General features: G+C 42.4%; 1 protein-coding gene across 1 annotated transcript in view; it reads left to right on the forward strand.

The window, feature by feature from the left end:
* Nucleotides 1–4,909: 4,909 nt before the first annotated feature.
* Nucleotides 4,910–20,178, forward strand: part of slc2a1a (solute carrier family 2 member 1a) — a gene marked incomplete at both ends in the record, with an annotated part of 44,758 nt that continues 29,489 nt past the window's right edge. Inside the window, one exon of the mRNA XM_084332839.1 lies at nucleotides 4,910–4,987. Coding sequence (XP_084188965.1) covers nucleotides 4,910–4,987 — 78 coding nt within the window. The remainder of the gene's footprint in view (nucleotides 4,988–20,178) is intronic.

The following is a 20,178-nucleotide window of genomic DNA, read 5'->3' on the forward strand; positions in this document are numbered from 1 at the left end:
AAATCATATCAACATTTTTACAGAAATGAAGTATTGTACATATTTGGCCTGCTGCTAAGGTAACTGTTACTCCTGGGTATTGCTGGTCTATAAACGTGCGAGCACACACACACACCCACACACACACACATATACATACACACACACATATACATACATACATACATACATACATACATACATACATACATACATACATACATACATACATACATACATACATACATACATACATGCATACATACATACATACACATCATCATCATCTGTCAGACGCAACAGCAGCGTTAATCATACAAGCACATGGATAGAGGTGAACAATACACAGGTGTCACAAAAACCACACACACACACACACACACACACACACACACACACACACACACACACACACACACACACACACACACACACACACACACACACACACACACACACACACACACACACATGCAGGTGCAGCAACAACAGCACAAAATCCAACTGTACACCTAACAAAACATTTTACCCAATATATGACAACAATATTGAAATAGGTAATACTACAGTCTGTAACAGCTACTTGTTGCTCCTCCATCATGGAGTCTTTGGCTGAATATATAACTTTCCCTAAACGGCATCTTCCTTCCTCTTTCTCTTCTATGCTCCACTTTGAAAACACTTCATGGTAATAGATAGTGACCATATGTCTCTGATGACTCATGTCCACACCTGTTTTCAAAAAGATTCCTGTCCACACCAACTGGGTTTTAGAAAATCTCTCCGGCCACACAACAACGCAAAAAACGCTCACATGGACTGACCGGATGACAGGCTGCAGGGAGCTCTCCATGGTCCTGAGTGCAGAGAAAATACTCCCTTTTCAAAAATATCCACATGTGGACAGGGGTCATTGTTCATGATGTTAACGTTTTCCAAACGCTCAGTTTTCAGTGACTTAAAACTCAGTTTTCCGTAATTTTCATGTGTACGAAAGGTCAGAATGCAGAGAGAATACTACGTTTAAAAAAATATTCATATACGTGTGGACCATTTTCTTTTGAATTGGCAAAGGTACAGGAGAAGGTGGAATAAGCCACTACTTCTGAAATGTGGATGACAAATATTGGCAAATATAGATATTTAATTAGATAGGCCGACATGATGTAGACAGAATTTTCTTTTATCTATTACAAATGATCAAAAAAAGGAAAATGTTTTATGATGTTTGTTTGATGTTGTTTGATGCAGGTGTATGCCCAGCCCATATGGGCTTACAAGACACATAAACAATAAGTATATAATAGTATACTTGACAAATTACTTTTCATAAATTATTTTGTTATGAATAAAAAAAAAGGAAACACAAATTCATGAGGCCCCATTGGCAGGTCAATGCTCCAAGCAATTGCCTATCAAGGACGTATGATAATGCATTTGAATCTAATCTAATGGTAAATACTACAGTATTTGCCATGCAGGACACAGTCACCTTGAGGTTCTTTGCCTGCGCATGTGCCCGATATTAAAGAGGAACACCACGCAAGTCAATAATTCTAATGCTATCTCCATGGCCTAGGGAAGTTCAATCAATATTTGTGAACATGAGCTACTCTCTCCCAAAGCCAGAAATCAAGATAAGTAATATTCACATGTTGTGATGTCATCAGATATAAAGTCTGGAGCTACTCCATAGACAATGAATGGGAGACTGATGTTTTGTTTTGTTTTTATAACCAAATGAGCTTCATTCTACGACGGTATTGTTATCAGTTGTGAAACACTCCCTGGGCTCTCAGTGTCACCTTCACCATATCTTCCAATTGTTTGTCTATGGAGACTTTACAATTCATGATGATGATTCACAAATTTGAGTCTTAGCATTCTAGTTTTTGTATTTGGAAGAGTTGTTCACTAATATATTGGTATGCTAGACCATATAACTTACATGTATGCATAGTTATGTGTAGTTACTCTTTAATAAGCATGGGCAAATGTGAAATATGACACAATCAGGCATACATCTTTCATTTAAGTTTTGGTTGTTCTACTAATGTAACTCACATGCAGTACTGCACACTGTGTTTTACATCAGCCTGTATTGCGTCAGAAGCCCAGAAACATTTTCACTTTCCAGTAACCACGTATTAAAAGAACACGCCAACATTACGGGAAATTATCTTACCATCTTCTCCAGAGTCAGACGCCTTTATTTTGAAGGCAAAACCTCTCCACAGGAAGTCTTAATTTTGCTAGCTTGACACAGCTATAAACAATACAGGATTCATTGACTCAAAGACAGATTTGACACTATCGCCATACAGCTACGTATCCAGTACCTACACTGAATCATACAGAGCGCTTCTTAGCAGTTGGGAGCAGCTTTTGTGTTGTTAATATTTTGCAATTGAAAGCGGGATAATGTCGTTCGAGGTGATGATTTCGGGAGATGCAGAGAAAGTCGTCGCTAGAAGCAGCTACATGACCTGTGCATCATGCTGAGGTTTACTGAACAAAGTGAACCACAGTAGATTGGGTTAAGTGGTAATATATACCACATTCTTACATTCTTAATCATAATTCTTAAGAGCCACAAACTGAAAACGTTGAGAGCCACTGCTCTAAATACCCAGAAAATATATGCCTGCATATACCCTCAGTGACACTGGGTGTTGTGTATGTGCATGTACGCATGTGAGAGAGAGATAAGCCTTTCTTAGTTCAGCGTCAGCAGGTCTACTGTACTACTCTGTTTACAAACATTGCAAATGTAAACATTCCTCCAACAATCCATTTAAAACATTTAGAGACAAACATCCTCATTGTAAAAGATCAGTGTGTGAATTTGAAAATTATGTTATAAAATGTATTATATGTGATCTGTGCTTGTTTTTCTTGTGGTCGATTTTCTTTTAAAGATTTTTTTCTTTTTTTTTTCTTAATTTATTTTAATGGTTGACTGCGCCCCCCTTAATGGGTTCAGGGGTGACTGCGCCTTTGCTGTTGCAGCTCCTAGACCGTGGAACATCGTCCCCCTCTTTGTCAGATCCGCCCCCTCTGTTGATTCCTTTAAGTCCAGGCTCAAAACACACTTTTATTGTCTAGCCTCTGTTGATTTAAGTCCATGACCTAAACACACCTTTATTCTCTAGCCTCTGTTGATTTAAGTCCATGACCTAAACACACTTTTATTGTCTAGCCTCTGTTGATTTAAGTCCATGACCTAAACACACTTTTATTGTCTCGCCTCTGTTGATTTCTTAGGTCCATGACCTAAACACACTTTTATTCTCTAGCTCTTTCTGTTTTTCTTTTTGTTTTTTTTATGTTCTTGTGATTTTATTACCTACCTTTGGTCAACGTGGGTTGTTTTTAAATGTGCTTTATTCATACATTTGACTTGACTTGTTTTCCTCTCTAACCTAAATTTACCCTATTCTACATTACCTGGCAAGAAAAGTAGTATTGCATGATATCCCCCCTGCTAGCCTGTTCACCTCCATGATGACGATCAAATCCATATCACGCCTGCGCCGCGCCTCACAGAATGCTGATCATCATCTGTAGACAGCTTTAGTCCTGTACCCTAGCCCTGCAGGTGGTATGCTTACGATTGTACCACTCTCAGGGCCGTGGGTCTCTGCTTTAAAGACAACATTATTTCCGGATGGCCATTAAAGGAGCTGTAAGTGGTGTTTTCTTTGTTAAAATATGTGTTAAATAGCTCTACATTCCAACAGCCATACCTGATAGAGTGTTTGGTCTCTGGGTCTCCCAGTCCCTCTGCTCAGCAGGAAACAGGAAATACATGTTCTCGTATCTCTTCCCACTTTATCCAATCAGGAGAGAGAACCCTAGATATTTAAAACTATTCCTTATTTTTGTCAGAGCATTTTTGCGGTGTGGAGTTCTCACTCCTGATTGGTTTACTGCAGAGCACAGGAGGGACTGGTAGACCCATGTTACTGATCAAACATTATATCAGTGATGGCTGTCAGAATGTAGAGCTATTATTTTAACATGTAGACCACTTATTTAACAAACAAAAAAAACACTTAGGCTACAGCACTTTTAGGGGTTGCAGACTTCAGGCAGCCATTGATTACACCAGATATGAAATATGATGACTTTATGTCTTTTGGTCCCCTGAGTGTAAACATGGCTATAATTCGCACAGGGTTCACCCGATGTGTATGTAAACAGCCTCAGATGAAACCTGGAAGCCGGCACTTTAACCTCATAGTCATGCCACATCAAATCCTATGTGCTGGAGCAACAAAAAATGTCACTGAACTCATGGACTAGTCTGTCCTTTTACATTAAACATTATTGAGGGAAGTGCAGGAAAGTTGTGTTTTCTATAGTCAAACTCTCGTCCTCCGCTTCGAAAGAATGTCATGTTCTGAGAGTGTCAATTCCTCTCCCTTTTTATACTGAATAGTTTATTTGAATCTCCCAGGCTTCATTTTGACCAGCTGCAACTATCACGTAGGAATAATGTAATCAGGATGTTATATTTTGGTATTTTGTATTATTAGTCCTTCAAATGTAACTCGATTTTATTTATTAAGGTTCTTTATTGAGACATTAGGGAGGCTGAGAGGGAGACATAGTTGGGGAGACATAAGAGATACGTTTTTTTATTGAGACAGTAGGAAGGCTGAGAGGGAGACAGAGTAGGGGAGACAGACGCAGGAGAGAAGGTTCTTTATTGAGACAGTAGGAAGGCTGAGAGTGAGACACAGTAGAGAAGGTTCTGGTGGGTTCAGGCCAGCGTGTTGTTCCATAAGCATGAGTCCTCCTAACAGATACTACACCATCTCCAGGACCTTTTTGAACCTATCCTATGGTGATGTGGATCTTTTTTGTTTGAAATGCACAGTTTAACTAGGGGTCTTCCTGTCCATTACTGCAGGTGACGCTGCCGCTGATGTTGGCAGTAGGGACCGCTACCATTGGCTCACTGCAGTTTGGTTACAACACTGGTGTCATCAATGCTCCTCAGAAGGTGAGTATACGATATGTGAATAATGAAGAAACTTGAGATGGTGTTTTTCAGCTCACACTATGTTGTCTGTTGAAGTTGGCAATGTTGTTTGGGGGCCATTATGGGCCACGTAATACTATGTACAATGTAGTCTGTAATTCCATAGTAAGTATTTATAGGTATGTTAGACTTTCTTTTGTCAAAGGGAGTGGGTTTATTCATTGAGTGCTTATCCTTATCATTAGGGAACAAGTATCTTGTGTTTTATTATTAAAATGTTTTCAATAAAATTAAAGACAGCAGCAGAAGGTCTGTAATTTGTTTAGCCGGCGGTCGGTCTTTCTGTTATAATGAATATGACTAAAGCATGTTATGCAGTTGTTATTTCTTTTAACCCTCCAGTCACCCTTGTCGCAGTTGTGGTCAAAAAGCCTTTTTTTTTTTTTTTCTTTTTTTTTTTACGTGTGTTTGTGGATAGCGTTAGCTAGATTTTATGTATATGCCAAAAAGGTAGCTCAGTATCACATCTTGGACTCACATTACAATAATCCATGTTTTTCTTTTTTAAACAATCACTATTAAGCATGTGAACAACAAGTGTCACACCTTTCACCCTAGTCGCAGAACTGGACAGGTTAGGTTTAGGGTTAGGGTTAGGGGGTTAGGGTTAGGGTTACCTAACCACCTAACCTAACCCCCTAACCCTAACCCTATCCCCAACCCTAACCCCAACCCTAACCCTAACCCTAATTTAAAGGGGACATGCATTATAAATGGCTTTTTCCAGTATTTAGCAATGTTTTATAGCAATAGGGGTTAGTATCAATGGGTCTGTGTCTCTAATTACCATATTGACTCATCAATCTAGTCTCAAGTTCAGTTCACGAGATCTTCCCTCACTCAACTAAGCCGTTCTGATTTGACGGTATTGCTGACGTGAATAGGGTACTGATTTGTATAACTAACGCCCCCTCTATGGTTGACAGCGACATCAGAGCGAGTGGAAATATCTTCACTTCCTCAAACAGAGCGAGGCAGAGAACAGCGAGCGAGAGAGAGGGAGATAGAGAGGGAGAGAGAGAGAGAGATAGAGAGGGAGAGAGAGATAGAGAGGGAGAGAGAGAGAGAGAGAGAGATAGAGAGGGAGAGAGAGACAGGACCTTCGGTCGGGGAAACAAACCGCGTGCGGGGAAGCAGTGGCACACACACATTTACACACAACCTGGACCCGCGGGGAAGCAGTGGCACACATGCATTTACACACAACCTGGACCCGCGAGGAAGCAGTGGCACACACACATTTACACACAACCTGGACCGCGTGGGTGTCCTCTCTCTCTCTCTCTCTCTCTCTCTCTCTCTCTCTCTCTCTCTCTCTCTCTCTCTCTCTCTCTCTCTCTCTCTCTCTCTCTCATCCCTTCAGAATGTTCTCCAGACTGGTGTCAAGTACTACAACACTGCATGGAGGGTTTACTGAGGACAGTGCAGGGCTTGTGCACAGGGCTGGCTACACAATTCTCTAGTGAGTTATACATAGAGGGGCCTAGATACAGGGTTTCAGTGAGGAGGAATGTGTGTTTTTGGACAGGCAAGTTGGCCACATGGAAGAGCAGGAATAGTAAGAGACTGGGGACAGAGTCAGTTGAAGCAGCAGATATCATGCTGGGGCTGGTAACAGCAAGACTTCAGGTAAAGCTTGCCCATTACAAGCTGGTGCACAATGTACTCCAGTCTGTTTCTGTGTGTGTGGAGGGGCAGTTTGTCTCTGTGTAGGGGGTTAGTTTGTCTCTGTGTGGGGGTTAGTTTGTCTCTGTGTGGGGGTTAGTTTGTCTCTGTGTGGGGGTTAGTTTGTCTCTGTGTGGGGGTTAGTTTGTCTCTGTGTGGGGGTTAGTTTGTCTCTGTGTGGGGGGTTAGTTTGTCTCTGGGTAGGGGGTCAGTTTGTCTCTGTGTGGGGGAACATTTTTCTCTGTGTGGGGGTCAGTGTCTGTTTTTTTTGTTTGTTTGGTTTGTAGTTCATTATTTTATGTCTATTTATAATATAGGTGACTAATGTTTTGAATGTAAAGTATTTATGTTGGAGTTGTGACAATAAAGGTGGTTTATAAATTCCTATGCTTTGTGCCATGGTTTGCGAACCATTGGTTTAGTATGAGTAAATGAGTGAGTGAGTGAGAATTCACTAGCGTAATCTAGATAGTGCATGGGCTATTGACAGAGCTACTTGATCTGTGTCGCAAGGTTCTATTTCAAACTCCTATTTACATTTTTTTTTAACACAGGCGTAGTTGGAAAATCTTTCTTTTTTTAAATGTAGCCAAGAGTAAAGACCCTAACCCTGTCAAAACAGGAGTCAAAGTGTATATTTTCAGCACTACGTTTGTTTACCAATGATTTTAAGTGTCCGGGTGGCAAAATTCAGCACTGTATCTACAAAAACCCCTGTAAATCATCTGCCCTTTTTATTTTATTTTTTATTTTTTACAATTTACTCAAGCCTAGTAACAGACACAATATTTCTGACACTGGGAATACAATCTTCCATTTACAAAGGTATGTCTTTTTTCAGAAAATATGGCTAGGGCTTAAGAGGTTAATACAGTCTATTCCACTATAGCTATATCAATGCGATTGGGTTCAGTTCTTATTTATTTATCCACTGTCATTTGCAGTGTTGGTGTAGTGCTTATGTTTATTCGATGCCTCTTGAGGCATGACTGTAAATGTAAAATGTATTTAATTCCGATGATGTCTGTAGAATCGACATGAACGCAATCACCACGATTCCTCCCAAATAAAGCCCTTAAGAACACCAGTCTGTCCCACTTAAGACTGCTCTTCCGTGCTCGTAAATCCTGCTCTTAGCTATGAGCGAATCCCTGAGAAGGAACCGTTCGTGATTGCCAAAATCTTAAGTGGAGCTACGATGACATTTACTCTTAACTTTTGTCTTAAGTTGGTGAATGAGACCCATTATCCTTAAACCTAAACAAGTAATTTGTTACAGCCATTCAAGAACATTATTTTTTATTAATATGAAAAAGGTATGCCTCTGTGTTGCCAAACAACGGCAGCATAGGGAAGTGCAGGCGAATACGTTGTGGACAATGGTGAGTGGATATAATGCTGGTGTGAACGCATGTATGACTGTCTAAATGTAAATGGAACTCTCAAGTCTGCACCCTTGATCACGCTACTGAAACAGTAAAGGGAATAGGGATAATAGAGAGGTTCATGAATTACTTAGAAAGAACAGAAGAGAGCGGGGAATGTGTAGGTTGTGTGTTTGCGTGTGTGTGTGTGTGTGTTTGCGCGCGCGTGTGTGTGTGTGTGTGTGTGTGTGTGTGTGTGTGTGTGTGTGTGTGTGTGTGTGTGTGTGTGTGTGTGTGTGTGTGTGCGTGCGTGCGTGCGTGCGTGCGTGCGCACGCGCGCTGCCCGCAGTCAGTGACAGAGCCGCTCCATCACAAGTTCCTCATGGCATCATTCTAGGCGCTGTCCAAGGGAAGAGGTGCTGAATGCAGAAGAGATGGCTTATGTTACTCTCAATAGCTGTCAAACTAAACTAACTGAATGTGTGCAAAACCGTTTAACCATTTAACACCAAGACACAAGACACCAGGATAAGTGTATTTATTATAATATAATATTATTATAATAATACCAGTCAGGAGACCGGCTGTTTGCCATGGATGCACTAGGAGAGCACATCCATCGCCTGCTGGCAGCAGAGGGCATGATCAGTCTCCAGAGCCCCAGGAGAGATCACGTCCAAAGCCATGAGCAGGGAAGGACCGCCCCTGCAACCCTTGTTGAATGAGGAAAGGGAAAGGGACCTTTCACAAGAGCGCTCGTCTCTAACCGAGTAGGCTCTGAAAGGGGGACCAGACGTGTGTGTGTGTGTGTGTGTGTGTGTGTGTGTGTGTGTGTGTGTGTGTGTGTGTGTGTGTGTGTGTGTGTGTGTGTGTGTGTGTGTGTGTGTGTGTGTGTGTGTGTGTGTGTGTGTGTGTGTGTGTGTGTGTGTGTGTGTGTGTGTGTGTGTGTGTGTGTGTGTGTGTGTGTGTGTGTGTGTGTGTGTGTGCTTGTGTGTGGAGAGATCAGTGTTCAATGTTCTGATGGCCTGGGGGAATAAGCTGAGCCTCTCTGCAAATAAAACATTCGTCTTTTTTTTTTATCCACTTTTTCTCCCATTTTCTATATTTTCTCCCATCCCAATTTCGTATCATCCAATTCAACCCTCCCCTGTCACGAACGCTGTTTCTTGCCTCCCACAAGCCGGCTGCAATGTGGACTAAGTCATACATAGCACGAGTCCCCTCCGGTACTTGAGGTAACAGCAGTCGCATCTTTTCACCTGCGCAGCTCGATCTCTCAGTGGCGAGGAGTAACGCGTGGGAGGCTCACGCTGCCCCCGACACTTCCTGATTCTACTGTGCAGGCGCACCAACCGACCTGTAGGAGTCGCTGTCCACAACGCCCGATCCCCACCCATCAGTTTCCCACCCCCTAATATGGCCAATGTGTATTAGTATGAACGACCAGCTAAACTGAAAGCAATGTGGATCGCTGGGCTCGAACAGGCAAGCCCAGCGTCTCCGTCATTTGTGGCGAGCGCCTTGCCCACTACGCCACGTAGCCGCCCATACCATTCTTCTTAACTAATATCGCTCCCACCACCTCACACCAAACAGGTGCCAGGAGTCAGGGCCATGATTTTAAAGGCTGATGTTATGTCCATGTTTTTGATGAAGGCTCTGGCATCATCTATCGATGGGGAAGTGAAATGAGACCAGGGCTGAAACCAAACTGCAGAAACAGACACAACAACTGAAAATTAACAAAATGCTGCTCAGGGTGTTGTGAGAGTTTGGATGCAAGAACAGACACAATAACGGGTATACAGGTATCGATTCATGTTTTTTATTCAACTTATTAGGGCGTAAGACAGGAGGTTCACAGTGGGGCCGCAGAACGATCAGATGTGCAGGAATTTACAATAAAAAATTTGCTCTCGCTGACATGCTGACTCTCTCGCTGTAATCTAATAGCCTAACCATATAGACTGAAATGGTTCCATGTAAACAAACAGGATTTTACCTGGGGCAGGTAAATTCCTCTGTCTGTATTATTGTAATTACCGTATTACAATGTCGCAACCTTTGTGAAAAAGCATTGTTCTGTCAAACTGAGCATATGCTCCTCCATAATTGGCTTTCCAGATGAAATGTCAGACTCATCGTCAAGTCTAACAGGATTAAGGGAACTAATGAGACTGGGTCAGAGTGCACACTCCCTATCTATACAACACAGACAAAACCTTCCTACTCCCTATCTATACACCACAGACAAAACCTTCCTACTCCCTATCTATACACCACAGACAAAACCTTCCTACTCCCTATCTATACAACACAGACAAAACCTTCCTACTCCCTATCTATACAACACAGACAAAACCTTCCTACTCCCTATCTATACAACACAGACAAAACCTTCCTACTCCCTATCTATACAACACAGACAAAACCTTCCTACTCCCTATCTATACACCACAGACAAAACCTTCCTACTCCCTATCTATACACCACAGACAAAACCTTCCTACTCCCTATCTATACAACACAGACAAAACCTTCCTACTCCCTATCTATACAACACAGACAAAACCTTCCTACTCCCTATCTATACACCACAGACAAAACCTTCCTACTCCCTATCTATACACCACAGACAAAACCTTCCTACTCCCTATCTATACACCACAGACAAAACCTTCCTACTCCCTATCTATACACCACAGACAAAACCTTCCTACTCCCTATCTATACACCACAGACAAAACCTTCCTACTCCCTATCTATACACCACAGACAAAACCTTCCTACTCCCTATCTATACAACACAGACAAAACCTTCCTACTCCCTATCTATACACCACAGACAAAACCTTCCTACTCCCTATCTATACAACACAGACAAAACCTTCCTACTCCCTATCTATACACCACAGACAAAACCTTCCTACTCCCTATCTATACACCACAGACAAAACCTTCCTACTCCCTATCTATACACCACAGACAAAACCTTCCTACTCCCTATCTATACACCACAGACAAAACCTTCCTACTCCCTATCTATACAACACAGACAAAACCTTCCTACTCCCTATCTATACAACACAGACAAAACCTTCCTACTCCCTATCTATACAACACAGACAAAACCTTCCTACTCCCTATCTATACAACACAGACAAAACCTTCCTACTCCCTATCTATACACCACAGACAAAACCTTCCTACTCCCTATCTATACACCACAGACAAAACCTTCCTACTCCCTATCTATACAACACAGACAAAACCTTCCTACTCCCTATCTATACACCACAGACAAAACCTTCCTACTCCCTATCTATTAGGGGTGGGACGATACATCGATCCAGATCGATACATCGATGTAATTATCAACAATCGAATCGGATCGATGCGATGTAATAAGATCGATTCATATCGATACTCTTATTTTGAAAATCCTGTGGCGAGTCTCATATCCGCCCAAGAACAACAGCAGTAGCTCCGTGTGTGTAGATGTTACAGCATAGCATTCTCCCTTTCTGTGTGTGTGTGTGTGCACGCGTCTTTGGAAAGACCAGATGAGGTCAGAGGAGTTTGATGTTTAAATGTTATTTAAACATAAACAATATAATACATAATAAATGTAGGCCTATACATGATCATGCAACATCAACAAATTGTTGTAGGAACGGTTTGGGAGAGGGAGGTTGTGAGTTTTGAGTTCCAAAAAATGTAGCTTAAAGTTTAAAGCTCAATATATAAAAACGTGGCACTTTACAGTGAACAGGAGGTCTATTTGTATTAAAAACAATAGATTGATTTTCCTTTAAATGTCTGGAAGAGCTCAAAAATACAAATGTTAAATGATATTTTCATTACCTTTTTTTTGTTGATCTAAATGTTACTGATTGTGTTAAATGGGCATATGATATCATCTCATATCGATCGCAGGCACCTGAATCTAATCGTATCGTATTGTATCGTGAGAGACTTTGTGATATCGGCAAATATCGTATCGTTGTCCAAAGAATCGATATTGTATCGTATCATGATGAAACAGGTGATTCCCACCCCTACTATCTATACACCACAGACAAAACCTTCCTACTCCCTATCTATACACCACAGACAAAACCTTCCTACTCCCTATCTATACACCACAGACAAAACCTTCCTACTCCCTATCTATACACCACAGACAAAACCTTCCTACTCCCTATCTATACACCACAGACAAAACCTTCCTACTCCCTATCTATACACCACAGACAAAACCTTCCTACTCCCTATCTATACACCACAGACAAAACCTTCCTACTCCCTATCTATACACCACAGACAAAACCTTCCTACTCCCTATCTATACAACACAGACAAAACCTTCCTACTCCCTATCTATACACCACAGACAAAACCTTCCTACTCCCTATCTATACAACACAGACAAAACCTTCCTACTCCCTATCTATACAACACAGACAAAACCTTCCTACTCCCTATCTATACACCACAGACAAAACCTTCCTACTCCCTATCTATACACCACAGACAAAACCTTCCTACTCCCTATCTATACACCACAGACAAAACCTTCCTACTCCCTATCTATACAACACAGACAAAACACAGACAAAACCTACCTATCTATACACCACAGACAAAACCTTCTCATTACCTGTCTATACACCACAGACAAAACCTTCTCATTCCCTATCTATACACCACAGACAAAACCTTCTCACTCTTTATCTACACAATACAGACAACACCTTTTTCACTCTTTATCTACACAATACAGACAAAACCTTCTTACTCAATCAATCAATCAATCAGATTTATTTATATAGCACATTTCACATGACGCGTGTCAACCAAAGTGCTGTACAGAGGGTAGGTACACATAGATACATAATGACAAGAATCACACCCCGTTTTATGGGAGGGCACACAGGCAAACACATATAGGAAAACAGTAGGGATGCAGAGAAATTTCGGCTACCGAAAGTTTTCGGCCGAAAATGGCAAAAAATGGCCTTTCGGCTTTCGGCCGAAAGAGTTTTTTCACCGAAAATATAATACCGAAACAGAAACAACCTGTAACCTAACGCGTGTTGTTGTGATGATGTCGCGCTGTCGGGAGTCGCGCTGTTTCTATGTAAACTCTGCGCGCAACGCGTCCAATAAATGCGTCTTTAACATCCTTATTTACTATATGCCCGTCGCGGTTAATTACTGAGTGATCTAATATGCATATTCTTCAGAGCGAGAGGTGGGGGGGGATAGTGTTTCTCACATTGACGCAGTCTGTCGTTGATAATATAATCTTTCTCGAGCATACACGTCGCGCGTCTACTGTGCCGAGTCAAGCGAGCACATTCAACTGGGGACTAGAAAGGTGCGCTCAGTAGAGCACAGATGTCCGCCCCGGCAGCCAGAGAAAAGATGGAATTAATGTGCTGTATGCATTCAGAAGTGCTGAATAAATGTTTTATGGACCCATAATAGTGATTATTTATTATTTAAGTTAAGTTTTGCCATAATCATATATTTTTCCATAACCATAATGTTCCACAACATTGGTAAAACAAAATTCTATTCTATGAATCATTTTCGGCCTTTCGGCATTCGGTTTTCGGCCAACTGTTTTTTATTTTTGGTATCGGTTTCGGCCAAGAATTTCCCATTCGGTGCATCCCTAGAAAACAGGGCATGAGTCAGTGAACGGGAAAGGCTAGTAGGTAGAAGTGGGTTTTGAGCCTCGATTTGAAGGCATCTATCGAGGGGGCGAGCCTAATGGAGGTGGGGATGCTGTTCCACAGTTCAGGGGCTGCGATAGCAAAGGCACGGCCCCCCCTGAGCTTGAGGTTATACCTCCGGACTGTCAGGAGCCTCTGATCGGCTGACCTGAGGGACCTGGTGTTGGAATAGGGGGATAGGAGGTCTGCGATGTAGGAGGGGGGTGACCATTAAGGGCTTTAAAAACAAATAGGAGAACCTTAAAATCTATCCTGTAGCGTACTGCGAGCCAATGAAGGGAGGCAAGGACAGGGGTGATGTGGTCTCTCTTGCGGGTTCCGGTCAACAGTCTGGCAGCAGCGTTTTGTACCAGTTGTAAGCGGGACAGGGAAGACTGGTTAATGCCTATATAGAGGGAGTTGCCGTAGTCTAATCTAGATGAAATGAAGGCGTGGATGACTCTCTGAAGGTCTGCAGGGGAGAGAAGGCCTTTGAGTTTGGCAATGGTGCATAGTTGGAAAAAACATGCCTTTACCACTGAGTTCACCCTTGCTGGTGGTAAGGGTGGTGACAGCGTCTGGGGGACCGAAGAGGATTATTTCGCATTTGTTTTGATTTAGTTGTAGAATGTTTTGTGCCATCCAACATTTAACATCATCCAGGCAGGATATGAGACTCTTTATCTACACAAACGCGTGCGCACTGAGCCTGCCTCACAAAGCCATTTCTCCATGCATTTATTTATTTCTAGCAATAGGAATAAATCAAACCAACAAAAAATGATATCATAGAGAAGAAGACGATATATGGCATATTAATAGAGTATATTCCACTATACAGTACTGTAGCTATATCCACGGTGATCGGTTTAGTTCTTATTTATTTAGTTTGCAGTGTGTGTGTGTAAGGCTCACAATGCCTCATTGAGTCATGACTATAAATGCAAACTTAATTGTTAAAGGTCCCATGTCTTATAAATTGCCTTTTCCAGTGTTTAGCATTGTTTTCTAGCAATGTGGGGTTGTATCAATGGGGTCTGTGTCTCTAATTCTTATTTTGGCTCATCAGTCCAGTCTCGAGTTCACGAGATCCTCCCTCACTGAACTAAGCCATTCTGATTTGACTCGCTCCCTGACGTCAGTAGGTTCTGCTGATCTGCATTACTAACGCCCCCTCTATGGTTGTAGCGCACTCAACAACAGAACGAGTGGAAATACTGACACTTCCTCAAACAGGTTGACGTGGCGCGGATGCCGACAGAGAGAGCAGAGAACGAGCGAGCGAGAGAGAGAGAGACAGAGAGGGAGAGAGAGAGAGAGGGACACGGAGCACCCCACACACACTCCCGACCGTGCGTGCACGGGGAAACACACACACGCAGTCGGGAGCACTCGCATATCACTGTCAACCTGCTGCAAAATATCATTGTGCACGCTCCCACACGTGCGCCCGTATTCCGATCCGTGCAATAATATTCACAGGGGTATATATTGTCATTTGAAACAAGTTACCAATGCATTGTCCCGTGGGATTATGCCCCCTGCAGTGAAATTCATTAGTATCCCCCTCAATCTCTCTATGTCTGCCAGTGCAGACTGTGGGTGACTGTCACTCAAAGCTCTTTGCGAGTATGGGCGGAGCCCAGCCCAAAACAGCTTGAAATCTTGAAGTGGAAAAATGTTGCTTTAGAGTACTTGATTAGAAATACAAAACAATGATTTTTTTGGAGAAAAAAAACCTTACAGATGTGTTCCATAGACTCACAGGAATTGTGTAACATTGCCCAAATAGTGAAAGGAATAGCAAAACATGGGACCTTTAAGAATATAAATATTGTCGTATTTATCTTTATTATAATTATTTAATTCCGAGGATGTCTGTAGAATCGACTTGAACGCAATTTTGAGATCAGTCGCAAATCGCTTCCGCGCTACCTGTTGAATGGGTCAGCACGGAGCAGATGCAATGCTGACTCTCTCGCTGTTTTGCACATGCCTCCTTTGCCTTATAAGGAGCTGACAGGGCGTGTCTGTATGCAAATTCAGTTGTACGAGAATGTGCTTCCAGTTTAAGAATGAGTGACGTTTTTCAGGAAACATTCAGGAATCCGGAGTAGGATTTTAGTAAATTTGTTAGTACTGAGTTAGACTGAAACTAATGTCCACAGTACAGTACAGACTCCAGGCGGAGACAGAGATTGTGAAAATGATGATGCAGTCGACACTCTCACTTCCAAAACAAATGCCATGTGCAGCGCACCGATAGAAAATATTATTGCATATTCTGACATTCAAACATTTATTTATTCTCGAAAGGACAACTGAGGTCACCCTCATTTTCAATGTCGTCGAGACTTACAGACATTTCAATGCACACATTTTTTACAATATAATAATAATAGAAAAAGAAAGCAATACGCTTGGACCAGCACTCACAGATTTTGGTATATTTAATGGCAGCCTGAAACAAACATGTTTCGGAACAATTATGTTCCTTCCTCAGTGTTGATGGCTAGCCAAACTGAGGAAGGAACATAATTGTTCCGAAACATGTTTGTTTCAGGCTGCCATTAAATATACCAAAATCTGTGAGTGCTGGTCCAAGCGTATTGCTTTCTTTTTCTATTATACTCGACGGGATTTCAGCACCCAGTGTTATAATTTGTGAGCGCAGTCTATCTTGACTTTACAATATAATAATAATAAATATGAATTACTCCAGAGTGCCCCACAGCAATTAGTATTAAATGGACATAGGCATAAAATCAGCATATAGTTGACAGAATAAAAAACAATGCATAAATTGCAGCCATAAGAATAGGTATAAAAGACAATAAAAGTAGTGCAATGTAAACGGGCAGACATAAGAATAGGCATAAAATAAGTACAATAACAATAAGTACAATGTTGCTCGAAGGCATGTGAACCCCCCTGAAACAGCCAGTCCCCCAAACACCCCACACATCAATCCCCACCACATCCCCATCCAAGACACACCCCTGATAAAGCGTGCCATGAAGAAAAACACAAACAGCCTGCACACTACTCACACTGTCATGCACGGCAATGGGAATGCCCGTTGCACCATCTCCCCCGGTCCCGGCGACCTCGCCACCACCAGGAAACCAGCGAATCCCACGCCCCCACCCCCAAACCAGTGGCGGCCGGCCGATAGTGGGCGCTAGAGCGCCGCCCTCCCTGGTTAAAAGAAGAAGAAGAAAATATATATATATATTTTTTGGGCCCTAGAAATAAAATAAACATGTTTAAAATGAATAATATTTACTCATTTTAAGTATGTTTGTGTTTCCAATGCACAATATAACGTTAATATATCAAATATAAATAATTGTTTTCATTAACAGGAAGTGACTGTCTGATAGAGAATCATACCGTGTCTATACTTTCCGTAGCCGCATTTCTCTCGGGCTAGATGCAATAGCGCTTACAGTGGGCGTGCACTGGTTTCATCACTGTATCCGTCGCAGCCAATCAGTGCGTAACGCGCTGTGCGTTGAAATATGATGTATTATGATGGAAGCCGGGCGCGTTTTCAAGCGGTCTATATCATCTAAGCAAGCAGCATCTATACTTTCCGTAGCCGCATTTCTCGGAGACGCTCTCTGATTGGCCGACGCCTGTTTCTACTGTGGTTAAGCTTAGCCACTCTTCGAAGTAGGTTAAGGTTAGAGTTTGTCTTAGAGCGTGACGGCAAGTTCTTTCGACGGTTAAGCTTAGGCACTCTTTCAAAGTTGGGTAAGGTTAGAGTTTGTCTTAGAGCAGGGCGATAGAACGCCAGGTAGTTTGCAGGCTGTTCGACGCGGAAATGGGCAAAGACAGTAAGACACAGCTCATCACAGTATTGTTGTGTTGTGCTAACATGGATATACATCAACAGTCTGGGACTGTGGGACAGTGGACATATACACTTTATCAAGACCTCCTGGACCACGTTTCAACTAAACAGTGAGTTAATGCGGTCTCTCTCTCTCTCTCTCTCTCTCTCTCTCTCTCTCTCTCTCTCTCTCTCTCGCTCTCTCTCTCTCTCTCTCTCGCTCTCTCTCTCTCTCGCTCTCTCTCTCTCTCTCTCTCAACACAGCGTGTTATTGTTGTTGTTAATTTCGCAGCGGGTGACGCATAATGGATGAATGAATGAATGGTAACTTGTTTAAGATATATATATGTGTTCATTATTGCATTGATCATACGTGTACTAGTGTAGTATGAATAAACTCGACTTAACGTTGGTAACGTTATGTCGAGTCAGCTGTCCACTTGGTCAGCTGTCCACTTGCCCCCCCCCCCCCCCCCTTCACCCCCCCGTGCCCACCCAAATGTAGTTCACACCGGCCGCCACTGCCCCAAACTCCACAGAGGAAATGACCAGGCCACACACCCCAGGACCTGCAGCCACGCCAAAGGAGCCACGACTCCAAACACTCAAGCAGACAGACAGAACAGCGGTGACATGACAATGGAGCCAAGTAAACTCTATATGTGTCACACCCTATGCCTGCCTGTCTACTATCTCTCTATTATCTCTCTAATTACAGACGCGGAGTCAGGTGTGGGGAAGCTCTGGGAGCAGCTGATGTACATCTGTGTGCGGATTGCTGCACCTATTTAAACCTGGCGCAGATGTCATCATGCTGCCAGATCGTAGCTTAGTATTACCCAGTCAGTCATAGTTCTTTGCTCATTTCTAGTTAGTCGTATTTCCATGTTCCTTGTCACGTGTCTTACCCGATCTGTCTCTCCTTTCCCCAGTCCCTCATCTGGATCCCTGTGCTGTCTTTACTCCTGGATCCCTTGCCTGACCTCTGCCTGCCTGGCGACTTTCCTTGCCTACACCTCGGATCGTATGAGGAACTCGGTACCGTGTATGACCCACCGCCTGTCTGACAACCCCCCGCCTGGCTGACAACCCCCCGCCTGGCTGACTACCCCGCTCCTTGCTCAAACCTCAAACTACTTGAGTATCCGATTCTGTATACGACTTCCCGCTTGTCTGACTACCCTGCTCCTTCTCTTAGCCCCAGGACAGTATGAGTACCCCTGTGGCTTTATCAACCACTGCTTGGACAATTATACAATAAAGTACCCGACTTTTGGGTTATACCAAGTCCTGTCTGCTGTCTCTGTGTTTGCACATTGGGTTCCACTAGTTCAGTCGTGACAATATGCCCACAACGATGGGACTTATAATTGACCAAACTAATTTCACCACACAGCACAAACGCCCACTAGCTGTGAAACTTACAGTGATGCTCGTCATCAATCATCCTTATTGATCATCAACACTACTATAGCAATACAAAGTGTGCATAACATTTAGTTAATTTGTCCAAAACCGCCCACAAAACAGCCATGGAGCCATGGATCTTGTTGCATTTCATAACGTTATTCCCAGGGTCTTTCTTGGGCAGTATTCTCTATCCTTTGGTAATCGGCAGCCTGTTGATTCTTCTTACTTTGGCCTAAAGGTCAGAATCATTTGTCTTTTTTACATTTCACCAGTTTTCCAGCATGTCGCCTACTTCACGTGCGCTCGGAAGCATCTTTCTTTCTGACTAATTCTTCTTCTTTGTTTGCATTGCGTACGTTTACGTTGCACTACTAGTACTCGTTCGTTTTTTTTAGGAGCCAATATTGGGCCAACCTTTTTACGTGTCTTTTTCCACCAACAAGTTTATTATATTTTAACTCAATGGACGCCACACAGTTGAGCATCGTTTATACTTACCACACCAAGCTCTAAGAGATAGGAAGAAGTGGCGGTGTTTGCAGCGCTATAACTCTATATTATAGCTATGGATACAATACTATGGCCCATTTGACATCGGCTATCTATCGTTCAATATGTGAAAAAAAAAGACTTAACGAGGGGGTCCTGGCACTCAACGCATGGCGAGATAACCCGACTATCATCGGGTCTGGCACTGATTGAGTTAATGGCAGCACGCAGTTCACTAGCTTTGTGTTACATTTGTAAATGTGAAAAAGAATGATCTAATTAGACTTAAGTAAAAGTATTTGATATTGAATGTACTTAAGTATTGAAAGTAAAAGTACACATTCTATTTAACGTTTGTGTATTCCATTGCTCTGAAACATCGAGTCTTCGATCCAGTGACTTCCAAATGGTATGTTTAAAGTGGTATGTGGTCCAGTTATGCTCTGATTATGTCCTCTTGAAGTTGGCAGGCTTCACATTTGAATGTAGTCTACATAATCTTCATGAATTCTTGCCATGTTTTCTGTGCAAGTTTCAAAGTAACTAGTAACTAGTGATGGGTTCAGATGAATGTAGTGGAGTAAAAAGTACTATTTGAAATGTAATGGAGTAAAAGTACAAAGTTCCCTAAAATACTCAAGTAAAGTGAGTACCTCAAAATTGTACTTG

Source organism: Notolepis coatsorum (genome assembly GCF_963971535.1).
Source record: "Notolepis coatsorum genome assembly, chromosome: 17".
NCBI lineage: Eukaryota > Metazoa > Chordata > Actinopteri > Aulopiformes > Paralepididae > Notolepis > Notolepis coatsorum.